Genomic DNA, 18,808 nt, shown 5'->3' with positions numbered 1-18,808 from the left:
CTTGTGTTTTGTTGCTGAGAAAAAGCAAATAAGAGTAATTTTCCTCCATGTCTTGGCCCTCTTTCCAGAAACTCAAGGCCTTTCTGAGTCTTGTCTTGGGATGGTGAATTGGGAGCTTATATTTTCCCATGACACAACCCTCACTGAGCAACCACTTTTCCTGATATGTAACCTGACAGCCAGCCTCTGCCCCACCATTGCAGGAAAATACTGGCTGGGTTACGCTGAGGAATAATGATGCCTGACATTTATTGAGCAATGCTTGTGTAGCACGTGATATACTGAGCTGTTTCCTCTTTACCTCCCCCTGCTTGCATCCTTTCCCTCTCAACTAATGCTCCTAGCAATCCAGTGAGTGGGCATGATCTCTATGGGGTTAGAACCCAGGCCACCTGGCTCTGGAGCCCCTGCTCCCAAGCACTGTACTCAGCTGCCCTCTCTACTTGCTGGGGGATGGGACGGCTTTTCAAGGGCCATTTTTTTCTGTATGATTGGAGCCCTGTATCAGGTGAGACTCCAGAAGTTCACACAAAAGCCCTGTATGTCAGAGCTTCTTCATCTCTAAAGGACCTGAGGCCAAGTTCAGATGCCCAAACCTACATGCCCTGTCCATGGTAGAAACCTTTACCCTTGCTCCCCTTTCCATGTTTACTCCCTTATCTCATTCTAGCCCCAATTGCTTGTTGGTTTTTTGGGATCACCTTTTATGGGATGGGTGAATCCACCTTCTTGTTGTTGAAGAACAGGCATGCACAAAAAACTGTGAGGCCAGAATTACACAGAAAGGAGAGCATGAAGGTGGAGGAGAAATGATCCTGCAACCACCACACAGGGAAGAAGGCTGGGAGGACAGACATCAGCATAGAGTCACCCTTATTGCCTTAGGGGGCCCTGAGTTTAGCTGTGTACGTTTTCTTTTACTAGCAAATCATGCTATGAATAGAGTGTGCTGTGCATATTGGCTTATTTTGAAATTACACATAATTGTAGAAGCATAGGAAGCTAGGCAATTCCTACCTCCAGGTGAGGAGCCAGGGTGGGAGCTAAGCTTTCATATTATAGTGCTCAGTAGATAATCAGTTGAGTTTAATTTTTCTAGCCTGTGTCTTCCTTTGCTACCTTTGAGTTTGCTCATCTTAGTTTTAAGCAAACTATCAGCTTGGCAGAGAAAGTCTTAGAATAGAAACTATGACCTCTTGGAAAGTTGGTGGGGGCGGGGTTCCTGGAGGAGTTTTATGGGGTTCTTGGGAAGACTGAAATGATTCCAGGATTTGGGGCCTAATGATCATCTGTCCCAGCTTGTTTTCTCTGTGTTCTCTTCTATTATCAGGGGAAATGAGCCAACTGTAAGTACTCCTGCATGCCAAGCATTTTCACAAGGTCTTCCCTCTACCCCCATAACCTTGGGATGTAGGCAGTAATGTTACTATTTTAAGGAGAAGAACTTAAGCCTCTGAGATGTTAAGGAATTTACCCAGAGACTCTTGACTAGGATATAGTTGGGCAGGCCACATGGATGGAGCCAAGAAGAAGCTCTCAGGGCTAAGGGGGTTGAGTTTTATCTATGAATGGGGAGACAATCCAATGGAGGCAGTTTTACTGGTAGCTATAGAAAGAACCAGGCCTTTGGGACATTTGTAACTGGGATCTGATGTAGACTGGAGACAGTTAAAGGCATGAGAAAGTCAAGTTAACAGTGACCCTGGAAGATAACAGCTGTCAAGGAAGAGTTCAGGACCAAGGAACCAGCTTCTTAGATCTCCTTATCTTCTGATAACCAGCAAGGTTAGGGCTTTTTGCCATGTTTTTTCAGAGCCCTGACTTTTCAGCCAATCCCTGGGCCTTTGCTGGTGACTTCACTTCCCATGCTGGCCCTGGCAGGGGGCATACCTCCTATTTTCCATGCTGCCCTTGGAGTCAGAGTGCACCCCACCTCTTCACAGGGCCACGGTGAAGATGTGGTTACTTGGAAGTTCCCGGGTTATTCTTCATAGCTTTGTGCACTAATAATACATGGCATGTGGTCAACACTGAATTTTGCCTTTTCTATTTGTTGCTATAGTTGTTACAGCTTTAAAAATAGGTATAAATTACATACAGTACAATGCACAAATTTTAAGTCACTATTTGATGAGTTTTGGCAAATATGTACACTGTTGGGGCCAGCTTGCCCTGTGGGTTCCACGCTGGAGGCTTGGGGCAAGCTGAAGGTTTTAAGATCAGGGAGGGTCAGGGGCTGGTTGTAGACTTTGGTAGTAGACATGGTGATTAGGTAATGAAATTACTTGTGCTTTCTGGATACTTAGAACATATCTCATTTAAGGGCCATATCTAAACCAGTAATAATATTGATAATACTGTTAGCTAATATTCATTAGGCATTTAATATGTGCTAGGAGCTTTGCATATATTGTTCTTTAAGCTCCACATTACTCTGTGACACAGGCACTGTTTAACACATGAGAAAAGGGAGGTGGAGAAGCTTCCCCAGAAGTCACACTTATTTTGTGCTGAGTAGGGATTTGACAGAGCCTGGGGAGACCCAGGCTCTTTCTTAGCATCATCTTTCTTGCTTCCCAGTAGGAATAGCTACCATTTACTAGACATCTAGATCCCTAGGTTAGCTCTCTTTCCTTTAGGGCCTCTCATTATTGAGGGTCAAGCAGACTGGACTCAAATTCATGCTTTGCTACTTAGTAACTGTGTGACTTTGGACAGATTTCTTAAGCTCTCTGGGTTGCAATTACCTCATCTATAAAATGGAAGTGCCTCCCACCTCCTAGGACTATTGTGAGCATTAAATAATATTTGTGGAGGATAATGCCTGGCCAGAAATAGGTGCTTAAGAGCTAGTGTTCTTAGAAAAAGACAGTCTAGCCCACAAATATGTGTACAGTCCTCAAAACCAGGCACAGTTGAATTTTATAGCTTGGCATGTTGTCTTCTGGTTCTGGGGAGCATATTTACCAGATTGAGTTACTGGCACAGGAGTTCCTGGGGCAGCTGAGTATATGTGTATAAATATAGAAGAACAGCATCATCATATACCACCTTCATAATTAGTGTTTGTGAGATGTCATCTCTGTGTGCTTTCTTTAGGAAATTACTTGCTGAAGACAAGATCTCTCACTTCTTCCATAAAGGGCGTATGTCTACATGTGTGGACAAAAACAAGCAAACAAACAGTGATTGGTAACTGATATACTATTTGCAGAAGATGAGAAATCAAGAGAGCATATACATGTTTCTAGTATAATTTTTATGGGAAAAGAATGCTCGCCCTAGTTTTTTTTTTTTTTTTTTTTTTTTTTTTGAGACGGAGTTTCGCTCTTGTTACCCAGGCTGGAGTGCAATGGCGCGATCTCGGCTCACCGCAACCTCTGCCTCCTGGGCTCAGGCAATTCTCCTGCCTCAGCCTCCTGAGTAGCTGGGATTACAGGCACGTGCCACCATGCCCAGCTAATTTTTTTGTATTTTTAGTAGAGACGGGGTTTCACCATGTTGACCAGGATGGTCTCGATCTCTCGACCTTGTGATCCACCCGCCTCGGCCTCCCAAAGTGCTGGGATTACAGGCGCTCGCCCTAGTTTTATACTGGCAGTGTTACAATGCACTTGATCTTATCAAACCCATTAGGAAAGGTAGCCTGATTGAGGTTTCCAGGTGTGTGTGCAGAGGACCTCCATAGTGGAAGGTGGAGAACAATAAATAGGAACATGTGCATTAGAATAGCCAACACAGAATAGCTGGATTTGTTAAGCTCCTATTGTAGGCTGGATACAGTTGAGCAGTACCTATGATATCTCATTTAATCCTTGCATCCTCGTTCTAAGATAGGTTTTACTCATCTCCATTTTATAAAAGAGGAGGCTTAAATCAGGTCCTGCAGTCCTATAAGGTCACTAAACCTTCCATTTACATTTCTTTCAGTGTAGGGGTAAATTTCAATTTCCTCCATACTTCAGGATGACTGCTTTAATGAAATGGACTTTTGATGAAAACCAACAGCAAAATTGCCTAGCAACCTAATTTTTCTTCAAAATGAAACTCATAACCATTAAATTCACTGAGAACATCAACAAATCAACCCTTAACAGTGTTAAAATGAGGCCGAGTGAGGTGGCTCATTCCTGTAATCCCAGTACTTTGGGGAGATGAGGTAGGAGGATCACCTGATGTCAAGAGTTCCAGACCAGTCTGGCCAACATGGTGAAACCGCATCTCTCCAAAAAATACAAAAAATTAGCCAGGCATGGTGGCATGTGCCTGTAGTCCCTGCTACTCGGGAGGCTGAGGCAGGAGAATCATTTGAACCTGGGAAGTGGAGGCTGCAGTGAGCCAAGATCTCACTACTGCACTTCAGTCTGGGTGACAGAGTGAGACTCCATCTCAAAACAAAAAACAAAAACAAAAAACAAACAAAAAAACAAAACAGTGTTAAAATGAAGGCTTAATCATACCAGCATACAATGTGCAAAAAAGAAAACCTTAAAAAGTCAATTTAATGTATAATTGGCACTTTCAAAATCCCAAATCATGAAATTTCAGGTGAAAGAGCTCTGAGGCCCTGTTCAACCAGAGATGAGATTGCTCCACCTCTCCCTCCACAAGGAAGATAACTCTGTCTTTCTGTTCTTGGCTTTCTCCATTCTACCCATCCAATATGGATCAGTTCTTGGGCTTTCATTATACAGATGGAGAATGTATGTGGATAGAGTTCCAGAACTGTGAGAAGTGAATCACTGTTCATTAATCGACACTGGAAAGGGGGGAAAAATGCTGCATGGGGGTGGGGGATGGCAGCCATAAAAAAGAGAAGGAAGTGAAAAAGATGAGGGACTAGGAAGTCATGAGCCATGTTTGGCTGCTTCTGGGGAGAGTTCTGGCTAGGAATTGAGTGAGGGAATGGTTTTGTGTGACTCTTGGAAGATACAGTGTGTGGAAGTGTCAGTGTGTGTGCACAGAAATAATATTGGGGGCCAGAGGACTAGGCAAAAAACTGCACATTAGGAATTCATCTTTTCACACTTTTCTAGTTTCCACTAAATGTATAAACTGCTTTTAATACCTTTCGACTACTGAATTCTATTTCTTTGGCTATTACCCGAAGTTCTGGTATTTATTTGGGATATTTATTCTGGAAATAAATGCCTACACAAAAACTAACCTTAGAGGAATCATATGGTTACAAAGACCTATCAGTGGCCATTTATTCCATATTCTTTCTCTGACAAGAGCAGAATCAGGTGGTTTCAACTTAAATTTGTCTCTCAGGAAGATGCTATTTCTTGCAACAGCTTAATAAGGGGCTTCTTCTAATCCAGTGATTCTCAAGCTTTAGTGTGCATCAGAATCCATTAGAGGGCTTATTAAAAACTGAATGCTGTGCTCTACTCCCCGAATTTCTGATTTAGTAGGTCTGGGATGGGGCCTGAGAATTTGTATTTCTAATAAATTCCCAGGTGATGCTGATGCTGCTAGTCTAGGGACCACACTCTGACAATGAGTGATCTAATCCATTTCTTACCTGCTATAATTTCCTGAACTGGCTTAAATTTTCTCTTAAATGGTGGTAAAAAGTCACTATTATCACCTAATTCATTACTTCCAATGTGCCCATTTCAAAGATGTCATGATTTATACTTTTGAATGAGGCAGGCCTAGAACTAGGATTTAAGTTCAATAACCACTGACTACTAGGATAAAGGTATAGACATCCAGGTATAAAAATACATTTAAAAAAAATGCATGCAGGTCACGCAGAGTGGCTAATGCCTGTAATCCCAGCACTTTGGGAGGCCGAGATGGGCAGATCACCCGAGGTCAGGAGTTTGAGACCAGCCTGACCAACATGGTGAAACCCCATCTCTACCAAAAATAGAAAAATTAGCCAGGCCTGGTGGTGTGCACCTGTAATCCCAGCTACTCGGGAGGCTGAGGCAGGAGAATTGCTTGAACCCAGGAGGTGGAGGTTGCATGAGCTGAGATCAAGCCACTGTACTCCAGCCTGGGCAACAAGAGCAAAACTTCGTCTCAAGAAAAAAAATTTATATACAGATGCCAAAAAGTCCTTGAAAAGAAAGAAGTGGAGAAATAGGGAACTATTTCAAGACTATACATAAATCTATGCTATTATTAGATTTTTATAAAATACGCCCACTAAATTCCCATAGGATTCCTTTGAAAACAGCTAACTGAATTCTAAATTATATTTTCCAGGAAAATGCAGACATATAACAGTATTACTGAAAAACTCAAATGGTTTTCTTAAATCACAGTCTCACAGCAAAGAGAACGACCATTTTCCCCGCCAAATGTAGAAGTAGGCGAAGCCCAAACAATAGAAAGTGCATAGCACTTTGACATCAAGGTCAAATAATAATAATAATACCAACTCTCTAAAAAAAAAAATGTGTGGGAAGAACTTCCCATATAATAAATGCTCATTAAATGTTACTGGCCATTATGTTTAGGGGAGTCATTTTCTAGATTAAAGAATTGGAGACTTCAAAACATCAAGTAACTCACCCAATGTCCTATTAAGTGGTAGGAGTCTAATTATCTCTCTGACTTTTAATCCAGTATGATTTCTTCTAGACTCTGCTGCTCTCCTGGGAGAGGGGAGGTGGGGTCAGATTCAGATCAGTGAAAGGCAGGAGTTGGAAATTCCAGGCAAAGGTAATGATGTATGCAAAAATATGCTAGAAATAATAAAGTCTGAAATCCAGTTGAACTTTTCAGTCTTGCAAGTGGAAACTGAAAATTAAATCTAGAACCTTTTTCATCATTGCATGAGGGTATATTGTTTTTGTTAGAAAGTATCATATACTCCTGCCTCATATTTTTCATTTAGAACCTCGAAACACATTTATCATTTATTGGCAGTTTTTTTCATGTCCTTTAAAAAATAAACAGTCATTTTTTTCCAACTTGCCAACATTTATTTTTGCTCCTCAGTTTTACAAACTATAATTAATAACAAAGCTGTTGGGATTGTGTGACAAATACACTTTATAGAAATATATATTTTGGAACCACATATATCATCTGGATTTTGGGGAGGAAAAGAAAAAACAGGTAACCTAGGAGATTTCGGAGAAGGCCACAGATAAGATTATGCTCTGGGTTTTTAAGCCTTGTTGTGGAACACTCCTTGATACGGTTTTTTAGATTCTGCTCTTTTTGCCGGGGGGACGGGGAGCACTACAAATTTTTTTACTGCAATATAATTTACTAACAATAACCTTAATCATTTTGAAGTATAATCTGGTGGCATTTAGTACATTCACAATGTTGTGAAACTGTCACCACTGCCTAAAATACCATCACATTTTCATCACTCCCAAAAGAAATCTTTTTTTTTTTTTTTTTTTTTTTTTTGAGATGGAGTTTCGCTCTTGTTACCCAGGCTGGAGTGCAATGGCGCGATCTCAGCTCACTGCAACCTCCGCCTCCTGGGTTCAGGCAATTCTCCTGCCTCAGCCTCCTGAGTAGCTGGGATTACAGGCACGTGCCACCATGCCCAGCTAATTTTTTGTATTTTTAGTAGAGACGGGGTTTCACCATGTTGACCAGGATGGTCTCGATCTCTTGACCTCGTGATCCACCCGCTTCGGCCTCCCAAAGTGCTGGGTTTACAGGCTTGAGCCACCGCGCCCAGCCAAGAAATCTTGAACCCATTAGTAGTCCTTCACAATGTCTCCTATCCCGTTCATTCCTTTTTTTATTGTTGAACAATATTTCATTGTATGGATGTATAATACCATATTATATTTATCCATTGTGATGGTTAGTTTTTAGTGCCAACTTGACTCGATTGGGAAATACCTAGAGAACTGGTAAAGCATTATTTTTGAGTGTGTCTCTGAGGATGTTTCCAGAGGAAATTGATTGGTGAGAGAGGGCACCGGGAGGGTAGAGTTTCCTGAGCCTGAGGATGGTGAATGAGAGAGGGAAGGACCCCCATGTGAAGTAAAGAGGGAAAAGGTCTGTGAGAATCAGAGCACTGATGGAATTCAAAAGAAAGGTTAATCTCTGGGGGTGGGGGGGTCTATGGGGAGCAGCTCAGGGAGAGCCTTTCTTTCTTTCCACAACTCTAGCAGGATAATGGGTACAAAGATGCTTTAAAATGTTGGTTGTTTTTATAGACACTTCTGGTATGAAGTTAAAATAGTCTACAAATGGGGAGGTTTCCATCAATGGGACATAATATTCATTGCCCTTTCATTCAGCAACTTTTTGAGTCCCTCCCAATCTTCAGTCCCTCCCAGAAATTCAGAGATAAAACAAGAGCTTAGAGGACAAGGGTCAAACAAAAGACTCAAAGCCTGGCAGGGTGGTGCACACCTGTAATCCCAGCAACTGGAGAAGCTGGGGCAGGAGGATTGGCTTGAGGCCAGGAGTTAAAGATAACCAGGGGCAACATAGCAAGACCTAGTCCCCCTATCCCTGCTCCTGCCCTCTGCCCACACACACACACCCACACACCCACACACACACCTAGCGATAGCATGTGGGGCAATAACAACCTTAGCGAAGGAAAACACTGTGGGGGAATGTGGCAGGTGAACAGTCATTTCTTCTGCAGTGTTTTGGGGCCCACTCTGCTGAGCTCTGTCATACAGAGAGTAGCCACAGGGAGGGCCCTGCCCTGTAGAATCACCATAGTCTAGAACACTGGTTCTCAAGGTGTGGGCGTTAGACCAGTAAGTAGTGTCAGCCTCACCTGGAAGCTTGTTAGAAAAGCAGATTCTTTTGCTCACCCCAGACTTACTCCATCAGAACCTCTGGAGGTGATGTCCAGCAGTTCATTTTCACAAGCCTTCCAGGTGGTTCCAATGTATTCTCAAGTGTGGGGAGCAGTGGGCTAGGACAGTTGTTAGGCCTGGATGCACATTAGAATCACATGCGGAGCTTTTAAAGCAACAATGCCTACACCACACCTAAGACTGACTAGATCAGAATCTGAAGGGAGACGTAGGCATCTGTATTTTTTTTTTTTTTTTTTTTGAGACGGAGTTTCGCTCTTGTTACCCAGCGTGGAGTGCAATGGCGCGATCTCGGCTCACCGCAACCTCCGCCTCCTGGGTTCAGGCAATTCTCCTGTCTCAGCCTCCTGAGTAGCTGGGATTACAGGCACGCACCACCATGCCCAGCTAATTTTTTGTATTTTTAGTAGAGATAGGATTTCACCTTGTTGACCAGGATGGTCTTGATCTCTTGACCTCGTGATCTACCTGCCTTGGCCTTCCAAAGTGCTGGGATTACAGGCTTGAGCCACTGTGCCTGCGGCATCTGTATTTTTTAAAGCTCTCCACGTGATTCCATTGTATAGCCAAAGTGGAGAAGCAGTGGTCGCCACGTGCTTAAACAGATCATCACAGTGCAACCAAGAGTGACCACTTAGGAAAACAGTGCCTGTGAGTCCACAGAGCAGAGGATGCCTGGCAACCCCATGAAGGGATCAGGGATGGCTCCCTAGAGGAGATGAGGACCCTTCATTGTATTTCCTATTGGATGAGCTCTTTGCTCCTCCTTACCTTTTTTCTGGACATTGCAGTTGCACAAATGTGAGTGTAATTGGAAAGGTTATTTTAAAATTCACTTAATGCGATTAATTTTTCAAAGTTGAACACAACTGGCTTCCCTTTGAAACTTTGTATTTTTATAATGGTTCTTACCAGTACCATGAATAATTGACTAATATCAAGTCATTAATATTCTAGTAGGAGAGTACTTCAAGCTAATAAAATTTATTTTAAAATTAGTTTTTAAAAATGTGTTCCTGCAACTCAAGGATAATAGGATCTCAGTCAAGTATGAGATTTTATGCTTTTCTGTTAATGTAAAGTAGTTGTTTGGCTGCTCAGTATCCCTGTTTTATTCCAATTTTTCTGTAGGAATTAATTGCCCAGGAAAAGGCCTCTGTTTCAGAGTTGCAAGTTTACCTGAATGCTGTTGCCTTGGGAAGCATTGTTATGTCAACAGTGGGGAAGGGGTGGCTCTGACATGGGTGATCCTTGTCTTTCTCTTGGGTAGGGTACCTCTGAGAGTATGTCCTTTAGGTTCTTGCCAGGGCTTCCTTCATATTTGGGCCAGGTTTTTAAAAAAATAATTGAACTTTTGTGTTTTGAAGTCATTGTCAATCCACATGCAGTTATAAGAAATATTACAGGCTGGGTGCAGAGGTTCATGCCTATAATCCCAACGTTTTGGGAGACTGAGGCAGGAGGATCGCTTGAGGCCAGGAGCTCAAGATCAGCCTGGGCAACATAGTGAGACAGCATCTCAATTAATTAATCAATCAATAAGAAAAAAATAGACGAGGGTAGGTAACGTAGTGAAACTGCATCTCTATAAATAAATAAGAAAAAAATAGCCAAGGCCAGGCACGGTAGCTCATGCATGTAATCCCAGCACTTTGGGAGGCTGAGGTGGGCGGATCACGAGGTCAGGAGTTTGAGACCGGCCTGATCAACATGGTGAAATCTCGTCTCTACTAAAAATACAAAGTTAGCCAGGCGTGGTGGTGCACACCCATAGTCCCAGCTACTCAGGAGACTGAGGCAGGAGAATCGCTTGAACCCGGGAAGCAGAGGTTGCAGTGAGCCAAGATTGCTCCAGTGTACTCCAGCCTGAGTGACAGAGTGAGACTCCATCTCAAAAAGAAAAAGAAAAAAAAATAGCCAAGCATGGTGGCACACGCCTGTAGTCCCAGCTACTTGGGAGGTTGAGGTTAGAGGATCACTTGGACCCAGGAGTTTGAGGCTTCAGTGAGCTGATATGCCACTGAACTCCAGCCTGGGTGACCGAGTAAAACCCCATCTCAAAAAAAAAAAAAAAAAAAAAAAAATTATAGAGCGAGCCCATGTACCCTTTACCGGGTTTCTCCCAATGGTAATATCTTACAAAACTGTAGAACAGTATCACAACCAAGATGTTACCACTGATACAATCAAGATAGAATATATTTCATGATGCCTTTTACAGACATCCACTTCCCTCCCATCCCTACCCTCTCAACCACTGGCAAGCATGCAGGCATGAATCTGTTCTCTGTCAGTTCTCATGGAGTTTAAAGGTAAAATTGGGTCCCTGGTTTTAAAAAAAGCAAGAGATGGCCATAGACTGTGGCTCATGCCTGTAATCTCAGCACTGTAGGAGGCTGAGGCAGGAGGATTGCTTTAGCTTGGGAGTTCCAACATCAGCCTGGGCAACATAGAGAAACCTTGTCTCTACTAAAAATTTAAAAATTAGCCAGGCATTGTGGCACATACCTGTGGTCCTAGCTACATGGGAGGCTGAGGTGGGAGGATCAGTTGAGCCCAGGAGTTGGAGGCTGCAGTGAGCCATGATTATGCTATTGCACTCCTTATCCACATGTTTCCCAGAGCAGCTAGATGTGCAGAGAGAGAATGACAGGAGGGAGCTGCCAGGCTTCTCACTGCAGGGTGGTAACCACCAGCCACATGTGGCTACTAAGTGGCTGAAGTGTGTCCAGTGAGACTAAAGAACTGAATGAACTGTAACTGTACTAAATTTTGATATGAAATTTAAATAGCCATGCATAGCTTATGGCTGCCAAATAGACAACACAGAGATTCCACATCACCCATGTTGGGCTGTTTGAGTCACTCCACCCCTTTCAGTGGGGCAAAGCTGAATTTAAAAAAGAAAGAGACACCTCTGCATTTTGACAGGAGCAAGGAGAGGCCTACAGCTGCCCCCAGGGTCCTCTGTAACACCTTCCCCACCCAGCATCAGCATTAAAACATTGCTGAGCAAACATTTGCAAACCACTAGTGTGAGGAGGAAGCTGCTAATTACCCTGCCTGTACAGTGACCACATCTGTGCCCAGCTGGGCCAGCGCTTGGCTCATGGTACTGCTTACTTTATACTTCTCTAATGAGTCACACTCAACTTCTCTTTAGATTTGGAGGCTCATTCTTGGGGCCAGGTTAGGATTTGTTCTCTGTATGCATCACTGGGTCACAGCACTAAGATCAAGGTGTTACATTCTTCCTGTGCTGGGGAAGCAGCACAGAAAAGCGATAACTAAAAATGTGGGCCCTTTCAGCCGGATGTGAGAGATTAGAGAAAATACATATTTTTAATGTTTTTTAAAGTGGGTCCTGAAGTCAAGTTCTTGCACTGGAATCTAGCTTCAAGTGCTTCTGATTCTATACCTGTAAGATGGATTGTTACAGCGCCTCTGTCATCATAGAGGGGTTGGGCTGAGAAAATCTGAACAGTGTACTTTGTCCTTGGCAACTGCTCAATTATTACTGCTTTTGATGATGATGATGCTAGTGATGATGACTGTGAACATGTAATAAAGAATTTCTGGAAGATGATTCGAAGGTGTGACTCTCATATGTGTCCATGAGAGGGCAGCCTAAAATCATGCATGTCTGTGGAACTAGCAGCCTCTGTAAAGCCTCAAGGTAATGTGGGCAGTTTCAAGTGTGTTTGGCCCTTTTTCTTCTGTTTTTCTTTTTTCCCTCTGTTTGAAGAGCACTTTCAGCCATTTTCAGGCTTAACTTAGATACGGAACAGGCCCATGAACACCTAAAGGGCAGCATGGGCAGTACAGAGCTAGGTTTAGGCCCTGCCTGGGTGGGTGACATTGTGTAGGTGCCGATGGGAACATGTGTCCAGGCATCCTAGGCTTTTCTTTGTAGATTTTCACACACAGAACTAATTCTTATTAATCAGACTCTTGAGGTAGAGGCTAGAACCTGATTTTGTTTAGAGAAAAGAGAAACCTGATTTTCTATGCCTGTTCCCCTTTCACTAACCTCACACCTGCCTCTGAGCCGTGTGTGCACACCTTGGGGCCACTGTGTAAGGAACAGTGGCTGGAGCTGTACAAACCTAGAGTTCCATCAGCCACACATGGCTCTGGAACACACCAGGGGAGACTGAGTTACAGAGAGAGAGAGAGAGCTCTACGGGAAAGCAGAATCAGAGTCCTCAAACCATATGGGAGCACAGAGCATCACAGGGCTGGGGGACCAAGGGGGTCTTGAAGGTGGACAGGGTTTAAACAGGTGGAGCAGGGTAGAATAAGGGGGGCATGAGCCAGGAGGTGCATGGGAGAAAGGGCAGTGCTGAGGTCAACTTGGGAAAAGAGTTTGAAGTCAGATTGGGAAGTAGCTGGAATGAGCTGAGGAGTTGGCCTTTAAATGCTTGATGACGTTTATATTGTTGATAGTGTCATAATGATTAAGAGATGACTAAAACCAAAATGGAGAATGGCATTTGGGTTTTTCTAGTACTTATCTCATTTTAATATCCTAGATGTATAATCTAGGCTGAAAAACCAAATGTATGGGAGGAATCCTGACTATCCAGTGTTTGTCACGCCATCCCCCTTCCTCATTCCCACTTCCTACACTGTGGGCCAGGCCTTCAGGCCTCTCTCCTGGACAGCAGCAGGAACTTCCTTGGAAGAAGCATAGGTTGCTGTGGCAGCAAGGCACACTGTGATGCCAGCTTGTGATGCTCTCAGAGAGGAAGGCACAGATACTGGGGACGTGAACCTGGTTATGTTAACATTAAAGCTGATTTCTCCAGAATGATGTGCTTAAATATTATGTAGATAATACTCAGGAACAGAGTGCAGTAAATTATTTCTAATCCTAACATGACCATGAAGATCTATTTAACCTTTGATTTAGAAAGCCCTTTAGGGTCCTGCAGGAGTTGGTTGGAGATGAAAAGCTCTGGGGATATTTCCCAGACAGTTTTGGGGAAGTTGTCATTTGTTCCATCTTATTTATTATAAATATTTGGATGATTCTAAGATACTAAGATTGACATTGACACAAACTTGGCAGAACCAAAATTGAACTTGAATGTTATCTTTCATATGTTGGCTCCTTTCAGAAAGTAGGCCAGGCGTGGTGGCTCACGCCTGTAATCCCAGCACTTTGGGAGGCCAAGGTGGGCAGATCACCTGAGTTCAGGAGTTTGAGACCAGCCTGGCCAACATGGCAAAACCTCATCTCTACTAAAAACAATACAAAAATTAGCCAGATGTGGCGGCCCATACCTGTAGTCCCAGCTATATGGGAGGCTGAGGCAGGAGAATCACTTGAACCTGGGAGCAGAGGTTGCGGTGAGCTGAGGTCACGCCACTGCATTCCAGCCTGGGCAACAGAACGAGACCCCCACCTCAAAAAAAAAAAAAAAAAAAAAAAAAAAAAAAAAAAAAAAGTAAAATGTTCAGTGTCTGTGTAATGAGCAATATTCAAAATTTTGTCCATTTTTATGCTTCTCCTCTCCCTCAGGTGGTCCTGCTTCAGGCCTGGGAGCCTGACTAGACTAAGCCTAGTGGGCTTCTCTGCACACTGCCAGGCCCCCCTGTCACTTACTGTACTTTCTGACCCCTTTTCTGCCTGGGGCAAAGGATTAGAGAAGGGGCTTTGTCCTCTGGGGCTGATGTTGGCACAGCTACAGGACAGCTTGGCAAGTGAATGTGAAAGTGGTAGCTGCTGTCCCTCGGCTGTGTGTGTCATGGAGAGTGACAGATTGGACCTCCTTTGGTTGAAGCGATGGGGATGGATGATATGTGCATGCACTTAGACTCGGGTGCATGCTCGGTTGCCCCAGGCACTCAGCAGATAGGGAAAGAGTGAAGAACTGAAACATCATCTAGTTTTCTCCTTTGTAGGCATGGAGGGATTTTTGAAATCTGATGAGAGGCAGAGATTGGCTAAAGAAAGACGGGAAGAAAGAGAAAAATGTCTGGGTAAGTTACACACTTCGGCTGTTTTGGTCCAAGGGAGTGGAGATATGGTGATGTCTTTTCTGAAGATTCTTACAAATATGTGAATGAATGGGAAGAGAACTAAGACAATTGCTGGATGAACATGAAGAATCAGGGGTCAACCTACACTGTAAATGGCATGTTCATAAATAGGTAATTCTCAGAACACTTGACTCGGCAAATATTGAACCTCTGCTGTGTTCTAGGCACTGTGCTAGAGGCTGCAGATATGACATTGAAGAAAGAGAAACAGTCGCTGCCCCTGACCTAAGGAAGTCCTGACACCTTCCAGTGTCCACTGTGTACACTCCCTCAGGTTCTCACTTCGGAATCTAAAAGGGCCATCCTCAGGAAAACTGAGAAAATCAGCACCTGAGCCATTTTATATTTTAAGACAGGGAGCCCTGGTTGAGAAGGGCTGTTTTGCCTGTTGCAGGCTGTAAACAGATTAGTACAGAGTGTTCTGCACAGGATGCTGAGGGAGGGAGATAGTGTTTCCCTATTGCATTGAGACAAATGAGGAGCTTTCAGGTTCTTCTCTCCTTGACTGCCTCCTGCTGGTCGGTACAAGCATTGCCTCCCCTAGGGAACTCTTTTCTGCCTTGGCTAGGTGGAATTAAGGGCCTCTTAGGAAATGTCTTGAGGGTAAGGCAAATATTATTCATGTGTTTTACTCTCTGACCTAGCTCAGTATCTGATGCATGGTGCACACACAGTTAACCTGCTTTCGAATGAATATACCCTTATAAGCATCATTGCTTAACCTAGCATACGGTTTAGCCAGTGTGTACAAGTTTGACTTATGATGGCAGTCATAGTCATCGCTCCCATGTATGGAGGCACTTACTGTGTACTTCATGGGCATTATCTTGTTTGATCTTCACAACACTGTGATGTGGCAGACATGACTGTCCCCGCATTGTAAAGGAGGAAACCAAGGCAGAGATGATCTAGTTAACATGCTCAGGGTTATCCAGCTGGCGGAGGTACCAGAACCCTTTGTCTCAGTCATTGCATCCTAGGATCCCACCAGGCTCTTCTTAGGTCTCTGCTCTAGCTTCTGTGTTTTTGGTCTTAATCCATACTGCATGGGGTGCTCTGGTAATGACACCTCTCTTCTACTTTCCTTCCCCAGCTGCTCGAGAACAACAAATCCTGGAGAAACAGAAAAGAGCCAAGCTCCAGTATGAAAAGCAAATCGAGGAGCGATGGCGAAAACTGGAAGAGCAGCGGCAGCGGGAGGATCAGAAGAGGGCTGCTGTGGAAGAGAAGAGGAAACAGAAGCTCCGGGAGGAGGAGGTAAGGCCCAGGAGCATCACCTACCACCTTCCAGCCCCCTCAGCATGGCGCTCAGAGTGCCTGGGCATCCTACCCAGCTCTGAGGTATGAGAGAGACCTGCCATGCACCTTTTCCTTGGTGTGGCTCCCATGCGTTCTTTCAGCAGCATGACATGAAACAATGGAAGCAGCACCAACATAGAACCACAGAGACTTGTCCATTCTACTCAGGTATTAATTTGATGTGTGATCTTGGACAGACTAGTTGGCCTCTCACTTCTCTGTGAAGTGAGAGGGTTGGATTTGGCAATCTCCAATGCCTCTTCTACTCACAACCTTTTCTGACTCTAAGACTCAAAGGTCCCTGGGTGGTCTAGTAGATATGGGGGAAAAAAAGACTCAGAGGCAATTGTGAATAGGGACTGGGTGATGTGAATCTGAGGGTTAATGCCTCCAGGGCAGACACAAGGCCACAACAAGAGCTGTGAGGTTGAGAACAGTGTGATGCTGTCAGTTGCTACTGGCAAATTAGTCTACCTTCAAATACCAAGACGCTAGTGGATTTAAACTTCAATGTTCTTCTTTCCTTTAACTGCCCTCTTTCCAGTTACCTTTTTAAAAAGAAATGGCATGTGATTACCCCTACAGAGTCCTTTATTACTAAATTTTGAAAATATATTTAGAAAGCATATTCAGATTATAGATTTTCTTAACAATTATATTTTAAGGATATAATAAAAACTATGTCAGTTGATCATTTTTTATGCATAAGGTATAATGATTCATCTTTTAGTGTGAACAATATAGAGGTTTGTTAATCTGCAACACTATAGGATATAAAGATGTTTATATGAATTCAGTATTTTTTAAAATCTCTGAACAGTTGTTTATCACTATATATATTTACCCCTTCCTTTTTTTTTTTTTTTAAAAAAAAAGAACACACACACACACACACAGTTAGACCCATCTTTGCCCAAGAAGCACCCTTTTATGATTTATTTTCTCCTCTTAGGAAATGAGGTCTAAGCCAGTGTTTTAGCCATGGTCTACTGTCGCTGGCTGCAGTCTGATTGCTGTGCCTTCATCTGCTCCCAGTTCAAATGCCAGCTCTACCACTGAGCAGCTAGTATCCAGGGGCAAGTCACGTACCCCTCTAACTCTGTCTCTTTAGCCCAAAATAGAGGTAGTTACGGGAATTAAAAGAGGCGACTTCTGTAAAAGTAACCAGCAAAGCACCTAGCACAGAGTCATCATTCGGGAATGTTACATTCTGTTCAGTTACTTCAGCCAAGCTTGGCTAAAGCAAGGTCAAGAGGATGCTGCCCACAAAAGCTTATGAAACAGTCAGTAGATGGGAAAAAGCCACAGTATAATAGGCTGTTTTGATAACTTCGGACAGATTTCTCCTTTGCTAACTTGTGTATTTGTCAAGTCACTGGGCTCGCCCATTTTCTTCCCATCCTCCATTCCTTAATGACTTAGAGCTTGTCCTCTTCCACCATGATCTCCCCATTTTGAAAGCTTGTCATTGCTGCTTCCAGGAAGGGGCACTGTGAAGTCACATAAGACACTTGCCATGCTCTGACATACGCAGTGTCACTAGGGGCTGCTTTTGAGGCAGTTTCTGCTTATAATTTTTCTCTACAGAATGTTCGTGCTGGAGGCATGTTAAATTAACTAGTCCAACTCCCCCTTCTTGTAGGTGAGTGAGTGTTATGCCATATGTTGGTCCTGATACAGCTGAATTTTTTGTGGTTTCCCTTCTGGGTAATTTTCTATTTGTGTGCTTCCTTGCACCCCTGATGTGGGTGGGGGGGGGGGGAGGCAGGAGGCTGCCCGACTGACCCTTGTCAGCCCAAGCTGAGCTTGGTTCCCTCTTCTCCCTGGCACAGGAGGGCAGGGCTGAGGGCTGGGCCTCCTGTGGTTGTGTAGCAACTCAAAAAAACAGAAGCCTCCCTCTGCCACCTGCTCCTGCCCTCAGGGCCCCAGGGGACCCAGGTGTAGCTTAGGGACTTGCCGCACACAGGCTGGCTTGTTAGCTACCTCGGTGTCAGTGCTCTGCTGGTACAGAGGCCTGCGTTTGGCATTCCCGGGGGTTACATTTAGGGAGAAGGGATAGACCTGCATTACAGAAGACCCTCTTCAAAGGAAACCCTCTGCACTGGCCCCCATGGTTCGAGGGGAGCTTTGGGAGGATTGCAGTCTGCTCGGTGCCTGGCTGTGGACGTTCTCCATTCTCTTCTCAGTGTCAGATTGAAGTCTTTTTTCTCATATTCTGTCTCTGTCAGTCAGAGAAAAGCCTCTGTAGGAAGATCATTCATCCTATGCAGACCGTTTTACTTCTCTAGCCTGTTGGAAAGTGTTTGTGTTGCCTACCAGATTCTACCTCTCTGGGTCTGATACTTAGGAGCTCACAAGAGGCCTGTTGACCCCACCTCAGCCCTGCCCTGGCTCTGTAGCCCTATGGTTGCCGTGATGTCACTCTTGATAACCCCTCATGTCTGTGCCAGGGCACAAGTGGGTGCCACCAATGGCCAGACTCTCAGAGGTGTCAAGAGTTGGCAGGGGTAGAAGCTAGTCAGGCCTGTCCCAGGGAGGGGGTGGGGGTGATTCTGCTATCTACTTGACACCCTGACCCTAAACTCATTCTCTTGTGGGAGGCCACCTACTGCTTAAGGTGGGTTCTTACAATCTTCACGTGTCACACAGCTCCCAGGAACTGAGCTACCAGAACAAGTTCCTGTCACCTGAGTTAG

The 18,808-nt window shown here is 44.1% G+C and overlaps 1 protein-coding gene across 5 annotated transcripts in view; it reads left to right on the top strand.

Annotated features, from left to right (window-relative positions):
• The window catches only part of MAP7D2 (MAP7 domain containing 2), a 112,559-nt gene that overhangs the window by 45,325 nt on the left and 48,426 nt on the right, over positions 1-18,808 (top strand). For all 5 annotated transcript variants that reach the window (XM_074392275.1, XM_010334880.2, XM_074392276.1 and 2 more), the window contains exons 2-3: positions 14,676-14,753; positions 15,907-16,070. In XM_074392275.1, coding sequence (XP_074248376.1) covers positions 14,676-14,753; positions 15,907-16,070 — 242 coding nt within the window. The remainder of the gene's footprint in view (positions 1-14,675; positions 14,754-15,906; positions 16,071-18,808) is intronic.

Source organism: Saimiri boliviensis, chromosome X (genome assembly GCF_048565385.1).
Source record: "Saimiri boliviensis isolate mSaiBol1 chromosome X, mSaiBol1.pri, whole genome shotgun sequence".
Classification (NCBI taxonomy): domain Eukaryota; kingdom Metazoa; phylum Chordata; class Mammalia; order Primates; family Cebidae; genus Saimiri; species Saimiri boliviensis.
Note: the sequence above shows the minus strand (reverse complement) of the source record. Positions and strands in the feature narration are given on the sequence as shown.